At 39.5% G+C, this 15,988-nt stretch overlaps 2 protein-coding genes across 3 annotated transcripts in view; one reads left to right on the forward strand and one right to left on the reverse strand.

Moving 5' to 3' along the window:
• Positions 1–131: 131 nt before the first annotated feature.
• LOC139944804 (ferroptosis suppressor protein 1-like) lies at positions 132–11,015 on the reverse strand. Of its 2 annotated transcripts, none has more exons than XM_071941916.1 (7): positions 10,643–11,015; positions 9,321–9,503; positions 8,274–8,509; positions 7,918–8,122; positions 6,734–6,886; positions 5,244–5,441; positions 132–3,805 (listed from the first exon to the last, which is right to left on the reverse strand). In XM_071941916.1, exons 2-7 carry the CDS (start codon positions 9,493–9,495, stop codon positions 3,639–3,641), a joined length of 1,134 nt encoding a protein of 377 aa, XP_071798017.1. In that variant the 5' UTR covers positions 9,496–9,503; positions 10,643–11,015; the 3' UTR covers positions 132–3,638. The 2 variants fall into 2 exon arrangements, with proteins under 2 accessions (XP_071798017.1, XP_071798016.1); XM_071941915.1 differs by having other exon boundaries at positions 9,321–9,507.
• Positions 11,016–14,311: 3,296 nt separating this feature from the next.
• Positions 14,312–15,988, forward strand: part of LOC139945173 (alpha-(1,3)-fucosyltransferase 7-like) — a 28,308-nt gene continuing 26,631 nt past the window's right edge. The window contains exons 1-2 of the mRNA XM_071942459.1: positions 14,312–14,405; positions 14,676–14,726. Of these exons, the coding sequence (XP_071798560.1) occupies positions 14,715–14,726 (12 nt within the window). The 5' untranslated portion in view covers positions 14,312–14,405; positions 14,676–14,714. The remainder of the gene's footprint in view (positions 14,406–14,675; positions 14,727–15,988) is intronic.

Consider the following 15,988-nt stretch of genomic DNA (forward strand, 5'->3'; position numbering starts at 1 on the left):
ATAACTTAACAATACAGTCGTTTGACCAGTTCGGGATCACTTTTTGAATTCACATTGTTTTTTGTTGCAATCTCTTTGATATCTTAAACAAAATTTGTTAGCAGTTTACCTAAACATGTCATAAAACTCACCAAGTATTCACTGACAAAAAAAGATTAGTTCTTTGAAGAGGCTTTGAGAAAAGTATCGTCACCTGTTTGACCAGTTCAGGATCAGTTGAATCTATTCTGAATCAGTAGAGTGCCCTTTATTGCAAACCCATACTCCCATCCATAAAACTGTCTCTCAAGGACACGAAACTTCAGAGGTGTGTTGGCATGGACTTGGACTTCCTTTCTTTAGTGAATGTCATGCAAGTGTCCTCAATAGCAGCGCAAAAACCCAGCGACAAAACCTCAAAACAACAGCAAAGGCAAATGAAAAAGTGAAGCAAACCTAAAAAGCATTATTGACCCCTCCAAGTTTAATTTTCTCACAAAATAAAAAATCTACAAGAATTTGTTGAAGTAACGTTTCTCAAATCAACTAAATAAACTTTCTACTGCAGTAGTATGATTTTACCATACTTAGTAAGTTAGTGCTGCACCATTTGACGCAATGAGATGTTGAGTGATCCCGAACTGGTCAAGGGTAAGTTGCCCCCCTAAAGAAGATTTTGGGATCTTCGTCACCTCAAAAAAACAAGATGACTGCACAGTATTTACAGGAATGTTTTTTTACACATTCTTATCATTTTACATAAATATTTTTTGCCCCGGCACTCCAATTCTAAAGGTAAGAAGTTTTAACAGTGTTTTTCAACCAACATTTTTAAACAAAAAAATGATAAATTTCGCAGACAACCTTCAGGAAAACAGCCATAATTTATTTGCTGATGATATTTGGCACCTTATTTTGGGTTTGTTGGTTTAATGGGTGTTAATCTTCACATTTATCAACAGAAATTGGTAATAATGAGAAGTGATATAATTATTTGGTTATTGCAAAGTTGAAGTGATCCCGAACTGGTCAATGATCCCGAACTGGTCAAATGACTGTACTTTTGAAGTTGGGATTGCCATTGATGTTTGGTTATATAACTTCAGGTAACGCAACACATTGTTCGTCTTCTCTATGTTATTTAAAGGAACACGTTGCCTTGGATCGGACGAGTTGGTCAAAACAAAAGCGTTTGTAACCGTTTTTTATAAAATGCATATGGTTGGAAAGATGTTTTAAAAGTAGAATACAATGATCCACACAAGTTTGCCTCGAAATTGCGTGGTTTTCCTTCTACTGTGCGAACTAACATGGTCGGCCATTTATGGGGGTCAAAATTTTGACCCCCATAAATGGCCGACGTGTTAGTCGACGAGGTAAAAGGAAGAATTTTGGAAAACCACGCAATTTCGAGGCATGTTTGTGTGGATCATTGTATTTTACTTTTACAACATCTTTCTACCCATATGTATTTTATAAAAACGGTTACAAACGCTTTTCAAAGACCAACTCGACCGATCCAAGGCAACGTGTTCCTTTAAGGCAAGGTACACGTTTGGTAATTGGCAAATACAATTCTTCTCACTTGCAGTACCCCCAGCATAAGCATAACATAAGAAGCCTGTGAAAATTCAGGCTTACTCGGTCATCAAAGTTGCGAGAAAATTATGCAACAAAAAACACCCTGCTTGTTAGATGAATTTGTGTGCTTTCAGATAGGAATAAAAGAGATCTAGCTAGAAGTCTTTTATTATTTTAGTGAGAAAATACCTCTTTCTCAAAAACTACGTTACTTCAGAGGGAGTCGTTTCCCACAATGTTGAATATTATCAACTGCTCTCCAATGCTCGTTACCAAGTCAGTTTTTAAGTTAATATTTGTTTTGAGTAATATTACCAAACGTGTACCTTCCCCAAAGTTCCCTTTAAGAATCATAGCTTTGGGTTGGAATGCAGCTAAAGGTTTTTTTTTACCCGAGAGGGCGAGTTTAAGCTCAAACTCACCTTTCAATAGTGTAAAGTACTAAAAATAATTTTTGAGAATTATTTTTGTAGAAATGCGTTTGTGGAAACCTGCCCCCCCCCCCCCAACATTTGAAACTCATATAAAAAACGTCAGACTTGCTTATTAGCTTGGATTTTGTGTTACAACTGCACAATATTCTTCCTGCGTGGACATCATAATATAATTATTGTAAAGATCATTATATTATTTAATTGCCGGACTTTTAATGATAATCCAAAAGACGTGAACACAGGTTATTTAGTTACATGTTAGTTTTATTGCATATTATATTGTCGCATGCAATATATGTCCTCTATGCAATACTATCCGGAAGACATTATTGCATATGCAATAATGTTCGCCGGACGGTTTTGCATATGCAATCGTGCATATGCAATTGTGTCCGCCCGGACACATTTGCATATGCAGTATTGCATGGCGGACACAAATTGCATCTGACACCGGCTCCGTAGAAGTAAAATAATAAATCGTAATTTTGCACGTATCTACCAAACAAGGTACTCAAGGCGCTGAGTATATAAATCTGCTTTATTATACAGACTTGAATGGCATTTTGTTATGTTAGTCGCACGAAAACCAAAATAACACCAAGAAATATTCCCCATGCAGTAGAGCGTTATGACAAACACATTCTTGTTTTAGAATTGGCGCAGGACAATTCACATTCTATTCTAATTGGACAAACATCACTTTATAAATTGACGTATTAAACTGACTGTAGCTGGCTTAACTCTGAATTATCATTCCAATTTAAAGAAGCAAGATCTGATTTGTGGCCAATTTGAACCAACATAATATAAAATTAACAAAGTTATTGTAATTATATTTTAGTTAACCTATGAGAAGTATTCTTAGTACATTCTATTATGTCAAAAAGTCCACAGTGGATGATATTCAATGGTCAGACAAAAGAAGAATTTCGTGACGACACACTCGCCACATGATATCATACTGCAGGCTGGGATAGCTTATTTGATAATAAATAGATGACATTAAATAGTCAGACAGTTGTCAAGTTTGACATCGGCCTCAAAGGCTACACAAAAAAACGACTGTCTCCTTTGCAGTGACGTAGCGTATACTCGTTGATGTCATATACAGGGAACCCAACACCACGGAAAATTATTTACAAAGATCCATATATACATTTTAAAAAATAGTTTAAAAACAAAAAGTTATGTTTATAAACGTCTACAGAATAAGACTGAAATCGGGAAAAACACACACAGATGTAGTCCTATCCACTCCCGTGGTCGATTTAAAGGAACGGCAGAATTTGTAAGAAAAGAAATCGTGAAGATCACAGATTTTTACATAAAACTTACGCGGTCTAATGATAAAGATAGTAGAAAACATCTCTTGAAATATGGCTGTCTGAAACGTCATAATTATTGTTGAGAAATAAATAATCTAGTTTTGAGTTTGAAGTTTATCGCTCAGTGAGCGTTTTAGTAGTTTTGTTGGTTGCATCGATGTAATGCAAAATCGTTTTTTCACTATTTCCTCTAGACCCAGATGTTCGATCGATCTCAAACTTCTAAAGGTTTGTCAGTTATGTATAACATGGTGGATTACACTGCCAGCAACGGTTTTTGTTAGTAAATTTTCCTTTAAATCACACACATTTTTAACTCTCAGAGACAAGTCTCAGTGGGCACTGTCTGTTTCATATCGCCCCAGTATTTTGGTAGAAAGAGATGCTCGCTCTTGATCTTGCGTGATAAGAAGGTGCCAAAGACCCAGTTTCCAACCTGGAACATTCCGCCGTTGCGTCCAATTGGTATAATCATCATAACACCCACTGTTATATGAAAAGAAAAAAAAATAATAAAAAAAAAATTACAAAAATTATGTTTCATACAACGCCAAAAATAATATACTAAAAATTGGAGTTTGTACAGCGCTTTATCACACCCTGAAGGGGCACATCAGAGTGCACAATTTTTTGTTCATGCAAGGTATGTGGAGCTACGATTTGAAGTACGAGACCTATTCCTTTATTTAAAGGCAGTGGACACTATTGGTAATTACTCAAAATAATTATCAGCGTAAAACCTCACTTAGTTAGGAGTAACGGGGAGAGGTTGATAGTATAAAACATTGTGAGAAACGGCTCCCTCTAGAAAGACGTACTGGTATTTTTAAAGAAAGAAGTAGTTTTCACCAAATTTGATTTCGAGACCTCAAGTTTTAGAGGTCTCGATATCAAGCATCGAAAAGCACAAAATTTCTTGTGACAAGGGTGTTTTTTCTTTCAAAGTTATCTCGCAACTCCGACGACCAATCGAGCTCAAATTTTCACAGGTTTGTTATTTTATGCATGGTGATATACACCAAGTGAGAAGACTGTTCTTTGACAATTACAAAGAGTGTCCACCACTGTCTTTAAAGCACCGTGTAGTGGTTTACAAGGGGCTGTGGCGCAATATACAACCACTGCAATCAAACAAGGAACACCGGGATGAACCCCTTCTCTTTTCGTCATAAAATGCACTGGGTTCTTTTACGCACGGGACCAATGGCTTTACGTCCCATCCGAAGGACAAATCAATGGTTAAGTGTCTCATTTAAGGACACACGTGTAGACAACCAGTTGTGTCTAAAAAGGGAAAACATTTGAAGTATAGAAATTGATTAAACAAGACACTTAACCATTATTGCCACATCCTTCAGATGGTATTGATAAAGTCGTAGGTCTCATGTGTTGTGTACGCACGCAAAAGAACCCAGTGCACTTTTTATCGAGAAGAGAAGGGGTTCGCCAGAACTGATTGACTGCACATAGCCTTGATCAAGGCTCTTAACACAAGCACCGGCCCACTCCGAATTCACGAACTGCATCTAGATACTATACTGTACAGTTGATACCGTGGGGTCAAAGAATTGCTTTTCGAGGTATCAACGAGGTTACAAAACGAGGCCAGTATCAAGTACTGTTATGAACCGTGCAGTTTAGTATCTATGTAGTTCGTAAACTCAGAGCAGGTCGGTGCTTGCGTAAGAGCATTGGACAAGGCTTGGCTGAACACAGCGCCACAGCACCTTGTAAAAATGATTACCTCTGCTTGTTAATTCAACCATACATTCTGAAAATATAAATCTGCGATGGCTCTGGGGTAGCAACAGCAATCATTTTCGCGACGTACCCTTTATCTGCCTAAATTCCATCAACGACATAGATCCCCAAATATTCTGTCCCGCTACGACAATGGAATTTATATGATGCAGATATTACTTACTACTTTTCCAGCTTTTAAGGCCTCTCTTTTCGACGCTGTACCATATATTATCAGCAGCTAACTCCCCTTGAGCACCAGCCACGTACGCCAACCCTGCACCAGACTCCGAACAGTCCCCGATAGCGAAGACGTCCGTAAACCCTTCAACTTGGAGGTGCTCATTGACCCTGATTTGCCCACGATCTGTCATACTGCTTTCTGGTATTATATCACAAGAAAGAAGGCATTTATTAGATGTAATTTGCTATAAATCGCAACCCATGCACCGTGTCCCAGTGAAATCTGTCCACCAGAGACAGAATCTCCTGGCACAACTGTGTAGTAGGATATTCTATCACCCGGAGATTCACTCCCCCATGGCAAACTGTGTACAAACTGCTTCCGAAAACGCCCTCTTTTGAATCATCATCCGCCAGTCCATGTTTATTTTCCATATAGGGGACAGAATCTCCATACTCCTCAGGAGTGATAATTAAGGGAATCAAGTCCCACAACATGTGTACTAAAATGTGATCTACAGTTTGTTCATAGCTTATTTTTTGTGTGTATTAACATAAAGTGTGATGCACATAAGGTTGTAATAAATTGTACACGGGCAACCTTTGCACCGTTTTTGTTTTGCCGGTGCTGCAAACTCCTAAGGAGCTATAGTTGTTTTGGAATCTTCAGTCCCAAACTTGCATATAAAAAAACCAGATCGTGACTGGGTTATCTTACGCAGTGTCCAAAGAACCTTTGTAATCTATGTGCCATTATGCTGCCGGTGCATTGCACACTTTGAGTTGAGATGTTCTGGTATGCGTTACCGCCATATCGAGACCGAGGACAAAACAAGAAAAGGGAAAACAAAAAAGGGAAAAGAAGAAAAATGCTTAAAGGAACACGTTGCCTTGGATCGGTCGAGTTGGTCCTTGAACAGCGTTTGTAACCGTTTTTATAAAATGCATATGGGTAGAAAGATGTTGTAAAAGTAGAATACAATGATCCACACAAACATGGCTCGAAACTGCACGATTTTCCTTTTACCTCGTCGACTAACACGGTCAGCCATTTATGGGAGTCAAATTTTTGACTCCCATAAATGGCCGACCGTGTTAGTTCGCACAGTAAAAGGAAAACCACGCAATTTCAAGCAAACTTGTGTGGATTATTGTATTCTACTTTTAAAATATCTTTCCAACCATATGCATTTTATAAAAAAGGGTTACAAACGCTTTTTATAGACCAACTCGTCCGATCCAAGGCAATGTGTTCCTTTAAGGGAAATTCTAAAGACCGGGGTGCTCCACAAGTAATTTCGTGTAGCCTACTAAGTCAAGACAAAGTCAATTGGAAAATATTATGTACAGGGGCAATGGGGCAATGGAAGGAACAAAAAATACGTCTCCCATGTGTTTCAGGAAATACTTAGGTCTTATTTACATGTGTAATACAAAAATCAATAAAAAAAAATCCATAATAAGTAGTTGAAGATGGTAAGGCTTTCTTACGAAGTGACTTAGAGTACGTGGTGGATGATTTGACTGGCTTCCCGATGCATACGATGGCAAGATCAGCCTCGATCTCAGTCCCTTTGTTTGTCTTTACAGTACACTTGGAAGATCCATCCCTGGGGATGTCGTTGAGATTAGAGACTTTCTCGCCTGAAGAAAAACAAATATTTCCGCAAAATATAAATAGTTTTAAAAAAGACAGGTTTTTTTATTTGATGAATCGTCTTTTAAAGACAGTGGACACTATTGGTAATTGTCAAAGACCAGTCTTCTTACCTGGTGTATCTTAATATTATGCATAAAATAACAAAACCTGTGAAAATTTGAGCTCAATCGGTCGCCAAAGTTGCGAGATAATAATGAAAGGAAAAAACACCCATGTCACACGAAGTTGTGTGCTTTCAGATGCTTGATTTCGAGACCTCAAATTCTAAATCTGAGGTCTCGAAATCAAATTCGTGGAAAATTACTTCTTTCTGGAAAACTACATTTACTTCAGAGGGAGCCGTTTCTCACAATGTTTTATACTATCAGCCTTTACTTGTTACCAAGTAAGGTTTTATGCTAATAATTGTTTTGAGTAATAACCTATAGTGTCCACTGCCTTTAATCCACAATATTCGGTTTATTTTCTTTCTCTTGTAAAGGGGAAACACCAACACAGGAGGACGCATTTAGAAAGTAAACAAGAAAAAGACGATGGATGGATAAAAATAAAATATACTTCAAAGAAAAATCAACAATTAATTTTGAGACGCCAGATGATAGCAGACTTACCAGAAAGTCTGGACAATAATATTAAGGATTGGAAGAGGGGGAGAACAAAACATTAAATTGGTAAATGAGGCAGGCTAAAAAGGGGATATCTGTGGGGAATAGGTTTTGGATGTTCTGATCATGGGGTTGAATGGATGGGTTCATATTAATGTTCTTATTTTTAACAACTTTTATTTTACCGAGAACTACAACAGTAAAGGTTTGCGGTTACACCGTGTAATGCATCTCTGAATGAGTTAGGGTGGTTCTAAAAAGGACCGTTGGTTTCTACTCTGAACTCTTCAGTTGAAACCAAGCGGTTCTTGGTTCTTTTTGTTCTAGAGATTATCATTACATGGTGTTACCGCAAACCTGTACTATATCGTCATGTACTTCCATCATGCAAAGTTTCAAATCCTACTTACCAAGAACTAGTTTGACTCCCTTGGCGGTGAGTTGGTCCTTGATTCCATCCCTGAATGCAGGCCTTAGACCATCACCCTCGACGAGGTACTCTCTGGAGTGAACGACAGTTACGGACTTAGTGGGGAAGTCGGTGGCAATCTCACCCGCCATTTCAAGCCCTACCGCCCCACCACCGATGACCACAATCTCCTTGGCAAGCTTGACCTTCCCCCCCCAAAAAAAAAAAAAAATCAAACACAATCTCCTGAAGGGGAATTGAGAACTTTTTTTCAAATACAAAACAATTCGAACAAACTTTAAAATACAAATCACATTTACTGTTACATTTCAGTCAAATAACCACTACATCCCATACCTTCTGCAACATGGCTGTATACTGCGATATGTAAACATCGGTGTCCTCTCCACCCTCTACGTTACCGGGAAACCCTCCCTGGCTCCCAGTACCTATGATGAGATAGTCGTAGCCAATCGACTCGCCTCCGGACAGAAGCACCTCTTTCGAATCTACGTCGATCGCCACGACGGTTCCACGTTTGAAACTCTTGCCGTAGGTTGGCTCGTATGGGATAAACGTCTTACCGGCGAGGCCTTCGAACATCAAGAAGAAAGACAAGATCAATTTTAAACCAGCTTTCTCCAGACGGCGATCAGAGCATACTGATCGAAACGTGGAGTTAAAACCAACGTTCTTTTCAGAACCACCCCAACTCATTGAGAGATAATCATTAAAGGGATGTTATTGGCCCAATGACCTGGGGCCAATTTCATAGAGCTACTTAAGCAAAAAATTTGCTTAAGCACGAAAATAGCTCCCTTATTTTACACATGTTACTGGCCAAAATGTCCTGCTATATACATTGCTTATGATTAGTATTAAGCTGTTGTTTACTTAGCATTACAATTGAGTGGAGTCTTGGCCGGTAATCTGATTTTACTAAGCAATGATTTTTTTGCTTAAGCAAAATTTTTTGCTTAAGCAGCTCTATGAAATTGGTCCCAGGGGACTAATAGAAGTGTATTGATACGGTCTATTGTGGTTTGCGCTATAAGAACTTGTTATTATCATTTTTATTATTATTATTACTACATGGTGTTACCGAAAACCTTTTAATCGTATTCCCACCATGCAAAGTTAAAAATATTTCTTTAATTACTTCAAACCAAAATTATTTATTTTGTTGTTACTTTACTACCCAAGCGTCACCTTTCTCAAGAGATGGAGCAAAGTACATGTACATGTATAGGATTCCCTACACTGCAAGACAACTTCTCTTTCCTTGTGACCAGATTTCAAAACTAATAGTTTATGTGGACTTTTTTCTTTGAAAACACAAGCGCGTGGTGGCGAACTTTATTTGAGATTTGTCCCTCACCTCCGATGCTTTACTAATCCTCTTACCGTCCTCAGTACAGGCGCGTAGAGCAGCTAGGCAGTGATGAAAAGCCTCCTTGGAATCGATCAGAGTCAGCTGACATTTCCCGAGGAGTTTATTGGCTGCAGCCACACCACCGTAACCACCGCCAATGATGACGACACGTTTGCTCTCCAGCTCCAGGCTGTGGGAACTTCCCATCGTGATGTCTACCTTTGAGAGAGACACAAAATTTTGCCATTAAAGACCTTTATCATGCTGACTCCATCTTGGTCATGTTCCTATCGAATAACAATAACGGATGCTAATTAATCATTTTTCAAATAAGAACCAGACTATTTTGTTCTTACAGCCTCGGTTTGGTAACATTTATATTAATGGGAGAAATTCAAGATGGCTGCACCATGATACAGGACTATTGGTAACTCAAGAGGGTAGCTCTGTCAATCCATGGTAAACAGCGTTACTTCAAAAATTAATTACATTTTTGGAAAGCAACTACAGGAACCATAAACGGACGTTACTTCAGAGGGAGCAGTTTCTCTCAGTGTTATACTATCAACAGCTCTCCACTGCTCTCCAAGGTGGTTTCATGCTTTTTAGTAAGTGTTATTTTAAAAGAGTGACACTAAGCCGCACTTTTATGAGCGGCCTTACCCCCGCAGTCACCCTGGGATCTAGACTTGATTCAAGTCCCGTTCTCGGGGCTACTTTGCTAGGGGGCGACATTGGCTGGGGGCGACATTGTCAGAGGGCGACTTTGCTAGGGGGGCGCCATTGTTTGGGGGCGACATTGCCAGGGGGCGACTTTGTTTCAACCCGGGGCGAGCTGGGTAGGGGGAGACTTTGCAGGGGGCGACTTTATTGGTGGCGAGCTTGTCAGGTAGCGAGATGACCAGCATTCCACCTTTTCACCCAGTGTTAATACGAAAAGCAGGGAATTATTTCACCCAGCAGTAGCAACAATAGTAATTTTTTAGAGTAGCAACTGAATTATTTTGCAGAGCATTTTGCTCTCATATTAAATTATACAGGGGAAATCATTCACATCAAAAAATGAAGTCTGAATGAAGAAATCAATGAATGCCCTAGATGGCCACACGATACTATTTTCATAGTGAGAATGAAATTATGATGAAACATGACAGTCAGACACAGACATACTGCATTTTGCATGCCGCCTAAAGGCATCAATTTAATGCATGGCCAATAGGCCAACGTACTCAACAATGTCGGTTTGTCAATGCATGGTCAGTGTGTGAGGTTATAGTTAGGATTGTACGATAAGTAGAGTTTTATTATTCTACGCAAAAGCAAGACAGATCATGGTAATAATAGTGATACATACCGCAGGTTTTCACTGTGGGCTGTGAGAGAGCAGTCGATGTGTGCCCCGTAGTAGTACCGGCAAAGGGGGTATGCTTTACGTTTTATACGTGGTGGCTAGTCCGTACCGACAGTCCCAGTGCGATACAAACCGCTGACAACCAGACCTATAAATTACAATTGCCTACAATTCAAGTGCTACAATTTCTGCATATAATTGTCAGCGTACTCTGGGCATGTGTACGTTTCTTATAAACCAAGAAGGATGAAAACATTCTCATGTTTGGCTATCCCCGTCGAATAATGAGTCAGCAAAATCAACACAGGTTCTGTTTTATAATGGCAAGATATATCAGGTACATACTGTGTTGTTGACGTGAGAGATCTATACAGTATTCCTGTTTGAGACCCTGAATGGTTCTGTTGCTTATGTATGGTGGTCCCGAAGGGACATCGCATAACGCAAACGTGTGCGCACACGTATGCAATGTCGTGAAACAAATCGCGAATATATGCGCACACGTATACAATATCGTAAAACAATTCTCGAATATGTGCGCACACGTATGCAATGTCGTGAAACAAATCGCGAATATGTGCGCACACGTATGCAATCTCGTGAAACAAATCGCGAATATGTGCGCACACGTATGCAATTTCGTGAACCAAATCGTGAATACGTGCGCACACGAGTGCGATTTGTTTTGCAATGTCGTGAATTTTATTGCATACCATGTTGCATACCATTAGGAAGATGTCATAGTTGTGGATAATTTGTTACCGATCTAGGGAGTACTGTGGCGCTACAGCAGGCTCCCTCTGTAAAGCATGTGTATACCCAGGAACTTGGCACCAGGCCAAGGACGACCACACGCCTCGCTTGCCTCACAACAAAGACTACTGCTGCAATGACTACCGCTTATCTCACTGTTGGAAAGAAACCCCCCAGATCATTAGAAATTTTATTCAAAGGTATGCAACATGGTATGCAATAAAATTCACGACATCGCAAATAATATTCGCAGACGTGTGCGCACATATTCGCGAATTGTTTCACGACATTGCATACGTATGCGCACACGTTTGCGATATGCGATGTCCCTTCAGGGCCACCATACTTATGAGTCAACTCGGTCCCAAAATGACCCCGGAACTAAGATCACGGCATGTCGCGACTATCTAGTGGGATCGTAGACTTGATTCAAGTCTTAGATCGCGGTTATTCTTCGCATCTCAGCCACGAAAAACACCCCCACATTATTTGCTATCACGCGCCCTGCTTGATCGTAGGCTAATGGCGAAGGTTAATCACAAGAGGGCGCTGTTTAGCGGCTTTCAGTTTTGTACCTTCAATGTTTTTTAAACCTTATTGTGACGTTATGCACGTCGTTGCCGGTGTTAGCGTTTTAAGGTTTTATCTAGCAAGTTTACAGTTGCTACGATTTTTAAATGTTAACATTTTTTTGTAATTTGAAGGTGTTTTCAAAATAATAAAATTGTATGCTGTTTAAAAAAAAAAAATCGGTAAATGAAGAAAATTATGCTGTCTCAAGTTAGCCTTGATCAAGGCGCTACAGCCAGCCGCGATCTGCAAAATCCCAGTCCCCATCACTGAATTCCACCAGTGCACCCCCATACATAACACAGTGCATATAATACGTATACAGCGTATGTACACACATACGTACTGTACATGTACATGTACATGTACCATCTGTATACGGTACACTTACGGTACATGGGTACTTCCTAATAAGTAGCGCCTTGATGGTTTTGTATCTGCCAAAATTAAGGGTGGAGCTCATTATGCTAATGTTTACTAACAACCCGTTCTCATTGGTTGTTGGTTGACCTATAACCTCTCGCTGCGATGTCAATCACAACGTTCTGCAAGCACTCGCACACACGTGCTCGTCGACGTAATTGTAAACAAACCGTGGTTGTAGTTGCAATGGCGGCGGGCGAGGGAGAAATCCCTACTAGTAAAATAAAACAGTAAGTCGCTGGAAATCAGTGGTGTATAATTTGCAACACAACTACAGAAACTTTCAACAAAATATAACAACCGCGTTTAATGCATCAATCATGGGTTTAGAAATAGAAGGAAGAAAATTAGAACATGTGAAATGTGTTTGAGAAAGGTTAAAAAAGTATCCAGGTGTCATGGGTTTCCGGCAAGATGGCTACTTGGTAAGAATTCTTAGGTGTTGGGCATATGACAGTACAACACACCCCATCCCCTTGAAGCACAAACACAGACCAGATGAGATAAGAAACCAAGCTGTTTATTTTGTCTTAATGTAGACATATATTATTTATTACGTTTCTCGCGGTAAATCAAAGTTGGGGATCGAAAATATGTGTTGTCGAAAACATACCAGACGGTAGAAGATGGCGTGTGGCTGAACATGTGGCTGAACAACAACTACAAGTAAAGTTCAATTTCATAAACTAACTCTTGCCATACTACTAGTACTACACTACAACGTTACACTTATAGTACAGCAGCTTTCAATTCAGGGACAAATCTACCAGCTACGTTGTAATTATGATGCTAGTCCTCGTGTTATAATGAAACGCAAGACAACGGAAGTTGTTCGAAGTTGTTCAACACCATTACCGACCGGGCGAGTCTTGTCCGGCTCACCCGTCCGGCAGCGCATTCAGACCCCTTACAATCATAGCTAATATACACACCACGCTCCCGACACTGCTATAAAAAGCACGTATTACAGTACATGTCCATACAGCTAGCGTACAGCGTACACACACACACACACGCATGCATGCATGGACGTGGCATGATTGCTTGCAGTAATACGTCATTCTCAATCGCGCCTGTGATTGGCCAATGTTTAGAATGACACGCCCACATCATGAATACCCTTTTATCGGAATTCCGATAAAGCTTTACAAACCCATCAAGGCTGTTGTTTGAGCCACGTGTGCGAGGTTGAAAGTAGTAAGACACGACCGTACTCACGACTACGCTATACTGTTCTCGCTGTACAATGTATGGTAATGTACATTTGTGTATGCACTGCATGCGTGTGCAGCGAACCGGGCCGGGGAACAGTACGTCAACAGCCTTGATCAAGGCTAGTCTCAAGTTGACTTTTTACGGGATTTTTTGACTACCAAATCGCTGTGTATCCTGACTGGAACGATCCGGTCTCGCTTTTAACTCATTTCCATGTAGAATATCACTAAATCTACCAATGTATACTATTTGGAGACTGTTGGTGAAATCCATAACGGCACAGTCTGCCGTGTTGTTGTGACTTGTTTTTCTCTTTTTATGGCCTTTTTAGACGTACACATTTCTCTTAATATAATTGGAGTTGCACCAATTGTTGTTCTTCACATAAAACGACAGATGTATTCGTTTCAAATTATTGGTGCATTGTCAATAATCTTCAGAAAAGGCCGAACAAGACTGAATTCCATACAGAAGCCCTTTTGATTGAATACATGTTCATAGTGAGGTCTAGCACGAAAACCCATTATATTTTGCATAATAATAGAAACGGTAAAGGGTCACTTCTCGCTTTGAACTTAGGGTGCGCGCGAGCTGATTGATCAGTGGAGCGCCCAGCCCCTTCACAAGATTAAAATAGTGAGAACAACTCGGGCCCAATACGTTGCTGCACTATAATAGGAACTCTCGAAAAAAAACAGACTTCCTGCATGTGTTTTGTAAAACCCACCATTGAATATTTCCAACTGAATCTTTCTGGAGGGACTTCGGAGCTGTTATTATTTTTTAGTCAAATACTACATACCAGGTAACGTGTATTTCTTTATGATCATAGTTGTTGTAGTGCATTTAAAATGCCTTATTTTAGTTACTTCACACGCAAGAAAATAATACTCAATGACATCAAATCCAGCAAGATTTTGCAGGTTAGCCGCTGTCGCAGAACGGCACATAGTGACACCCAGTCACGGTGCAGCCATCTTGAATTTCTTCCATTGATATCAATGTTACCAAACCGAGGCTGGATGAACAAAATATTCTGGTTTAAATTTGTTGAAATAATGTTCTTTCATTTCAGAATTGGTACTTTTTGGCAGCCGGTGGCAGCAAGCTCAGGATGGTCAAGGCAGTAAGTGCAGTATTCGATATTAAACTACTTGAAACACTGACTCATTTTAATCATAATTTTTCAGTTTGGTGTGTGCATTTTTGTTTAAAGCCCAATGTCAATTTTGGTACCAGCTGCATGCTTGTAGTTGCTTTATTGTTTATAAGTAGAGCTATACAGGTCAAAATGGAAGCTTCTGTGAGACGTGCTTTCTTTTAAGAGACACATTGGACAACTGAATACGAATATTAATACCGTTATTTGAAACTCATCTTTTCAAGCCATTATACACTTTCGGTAACCAGTATTTTCCAAATCCCACACTTCGTGTATCACAAGTTATATATAAAATAAGAAACCTGTGAAAATTTAGGCTCAATCGGTCATCGGAGTCGGGAGAAAATAACGGGAAAACCCACTCTTGTTTCCGCGCATGTCGCCGTGTCATGACATGTGTTTAGAATAAATCCGTAATTAGGTGTTCGGACTCGAGTCCGAAGACCTCTTGTTTTTGTTCGGTCTTTTAGGTGTTCGGCCACCAGCCGAACAACTATTGTTATTGTTCTGTTTTTTTTTTTTTTTTTTTTTTTTAGGTGTTCGGCCACCAGCCGAACAACTATTGTTATTGTTCTGTTTTTTAGGTGTTCGGCCACCAGCCGAACAACTATTGTTATTGTTCTGTTTTTTTTTTTTTTTAGGTGTTCGGCCACCAGCCGAACAACTATTGTTATTGTTCTGTTTTTTTTTTTTTTTTTTTTTAGGTGTTCGGCCACCAGCCGAACAACTATTGTTATTGTTCTGTTTTTTTTTTTTTTAGGTGTTCGGCCACCAGCCGAACAACTATTGTTATTGTTCTGTTTTTTTTTTTTTTTTTTCTGCGTGTTCTTCTCCTCGAACGTTCTCGCGCGATTTTCGCAAAAACTAAAGCTTGTATGAACCTGAAACTTACCATATATATTGATCTTAATGAGTAGACGAAACAGCAACATTTTTGGAATGATTACGTCATTGATGACGTCATTACGTTCAAAAAAACGCTAAAAATTGGAGAGTTCATATCTTGAGAACTACAAATGCCACACACAAGATATTTGGTGCATATAAAAGGTCTTGTAATTAGCTACAAAAGTCGTGCACAACGTGACCTCATGTGACTTTTACTTCCGGTTGAAACAGGAAGTTCAAAATTTCAAAAGTTCATATCTCAAGAACTATATATCATATTCGCAAAATTTGAATATCAGTTTGAAGATCAGTTATCCTGCTCAAACTTTTGCACAAAC

Source organism: Asterias amurensis, chromosome 12 (genome assembly GCF_032118995.1).
Source record: "Asterias amurensis chromosome 12, ASM3211899v1".
NCBI lineage: Eukaryota > Metazoa > Echinodermata > Asteroidea > Forcipulatida > Asteriidae > Asterias > Asterias amurensis.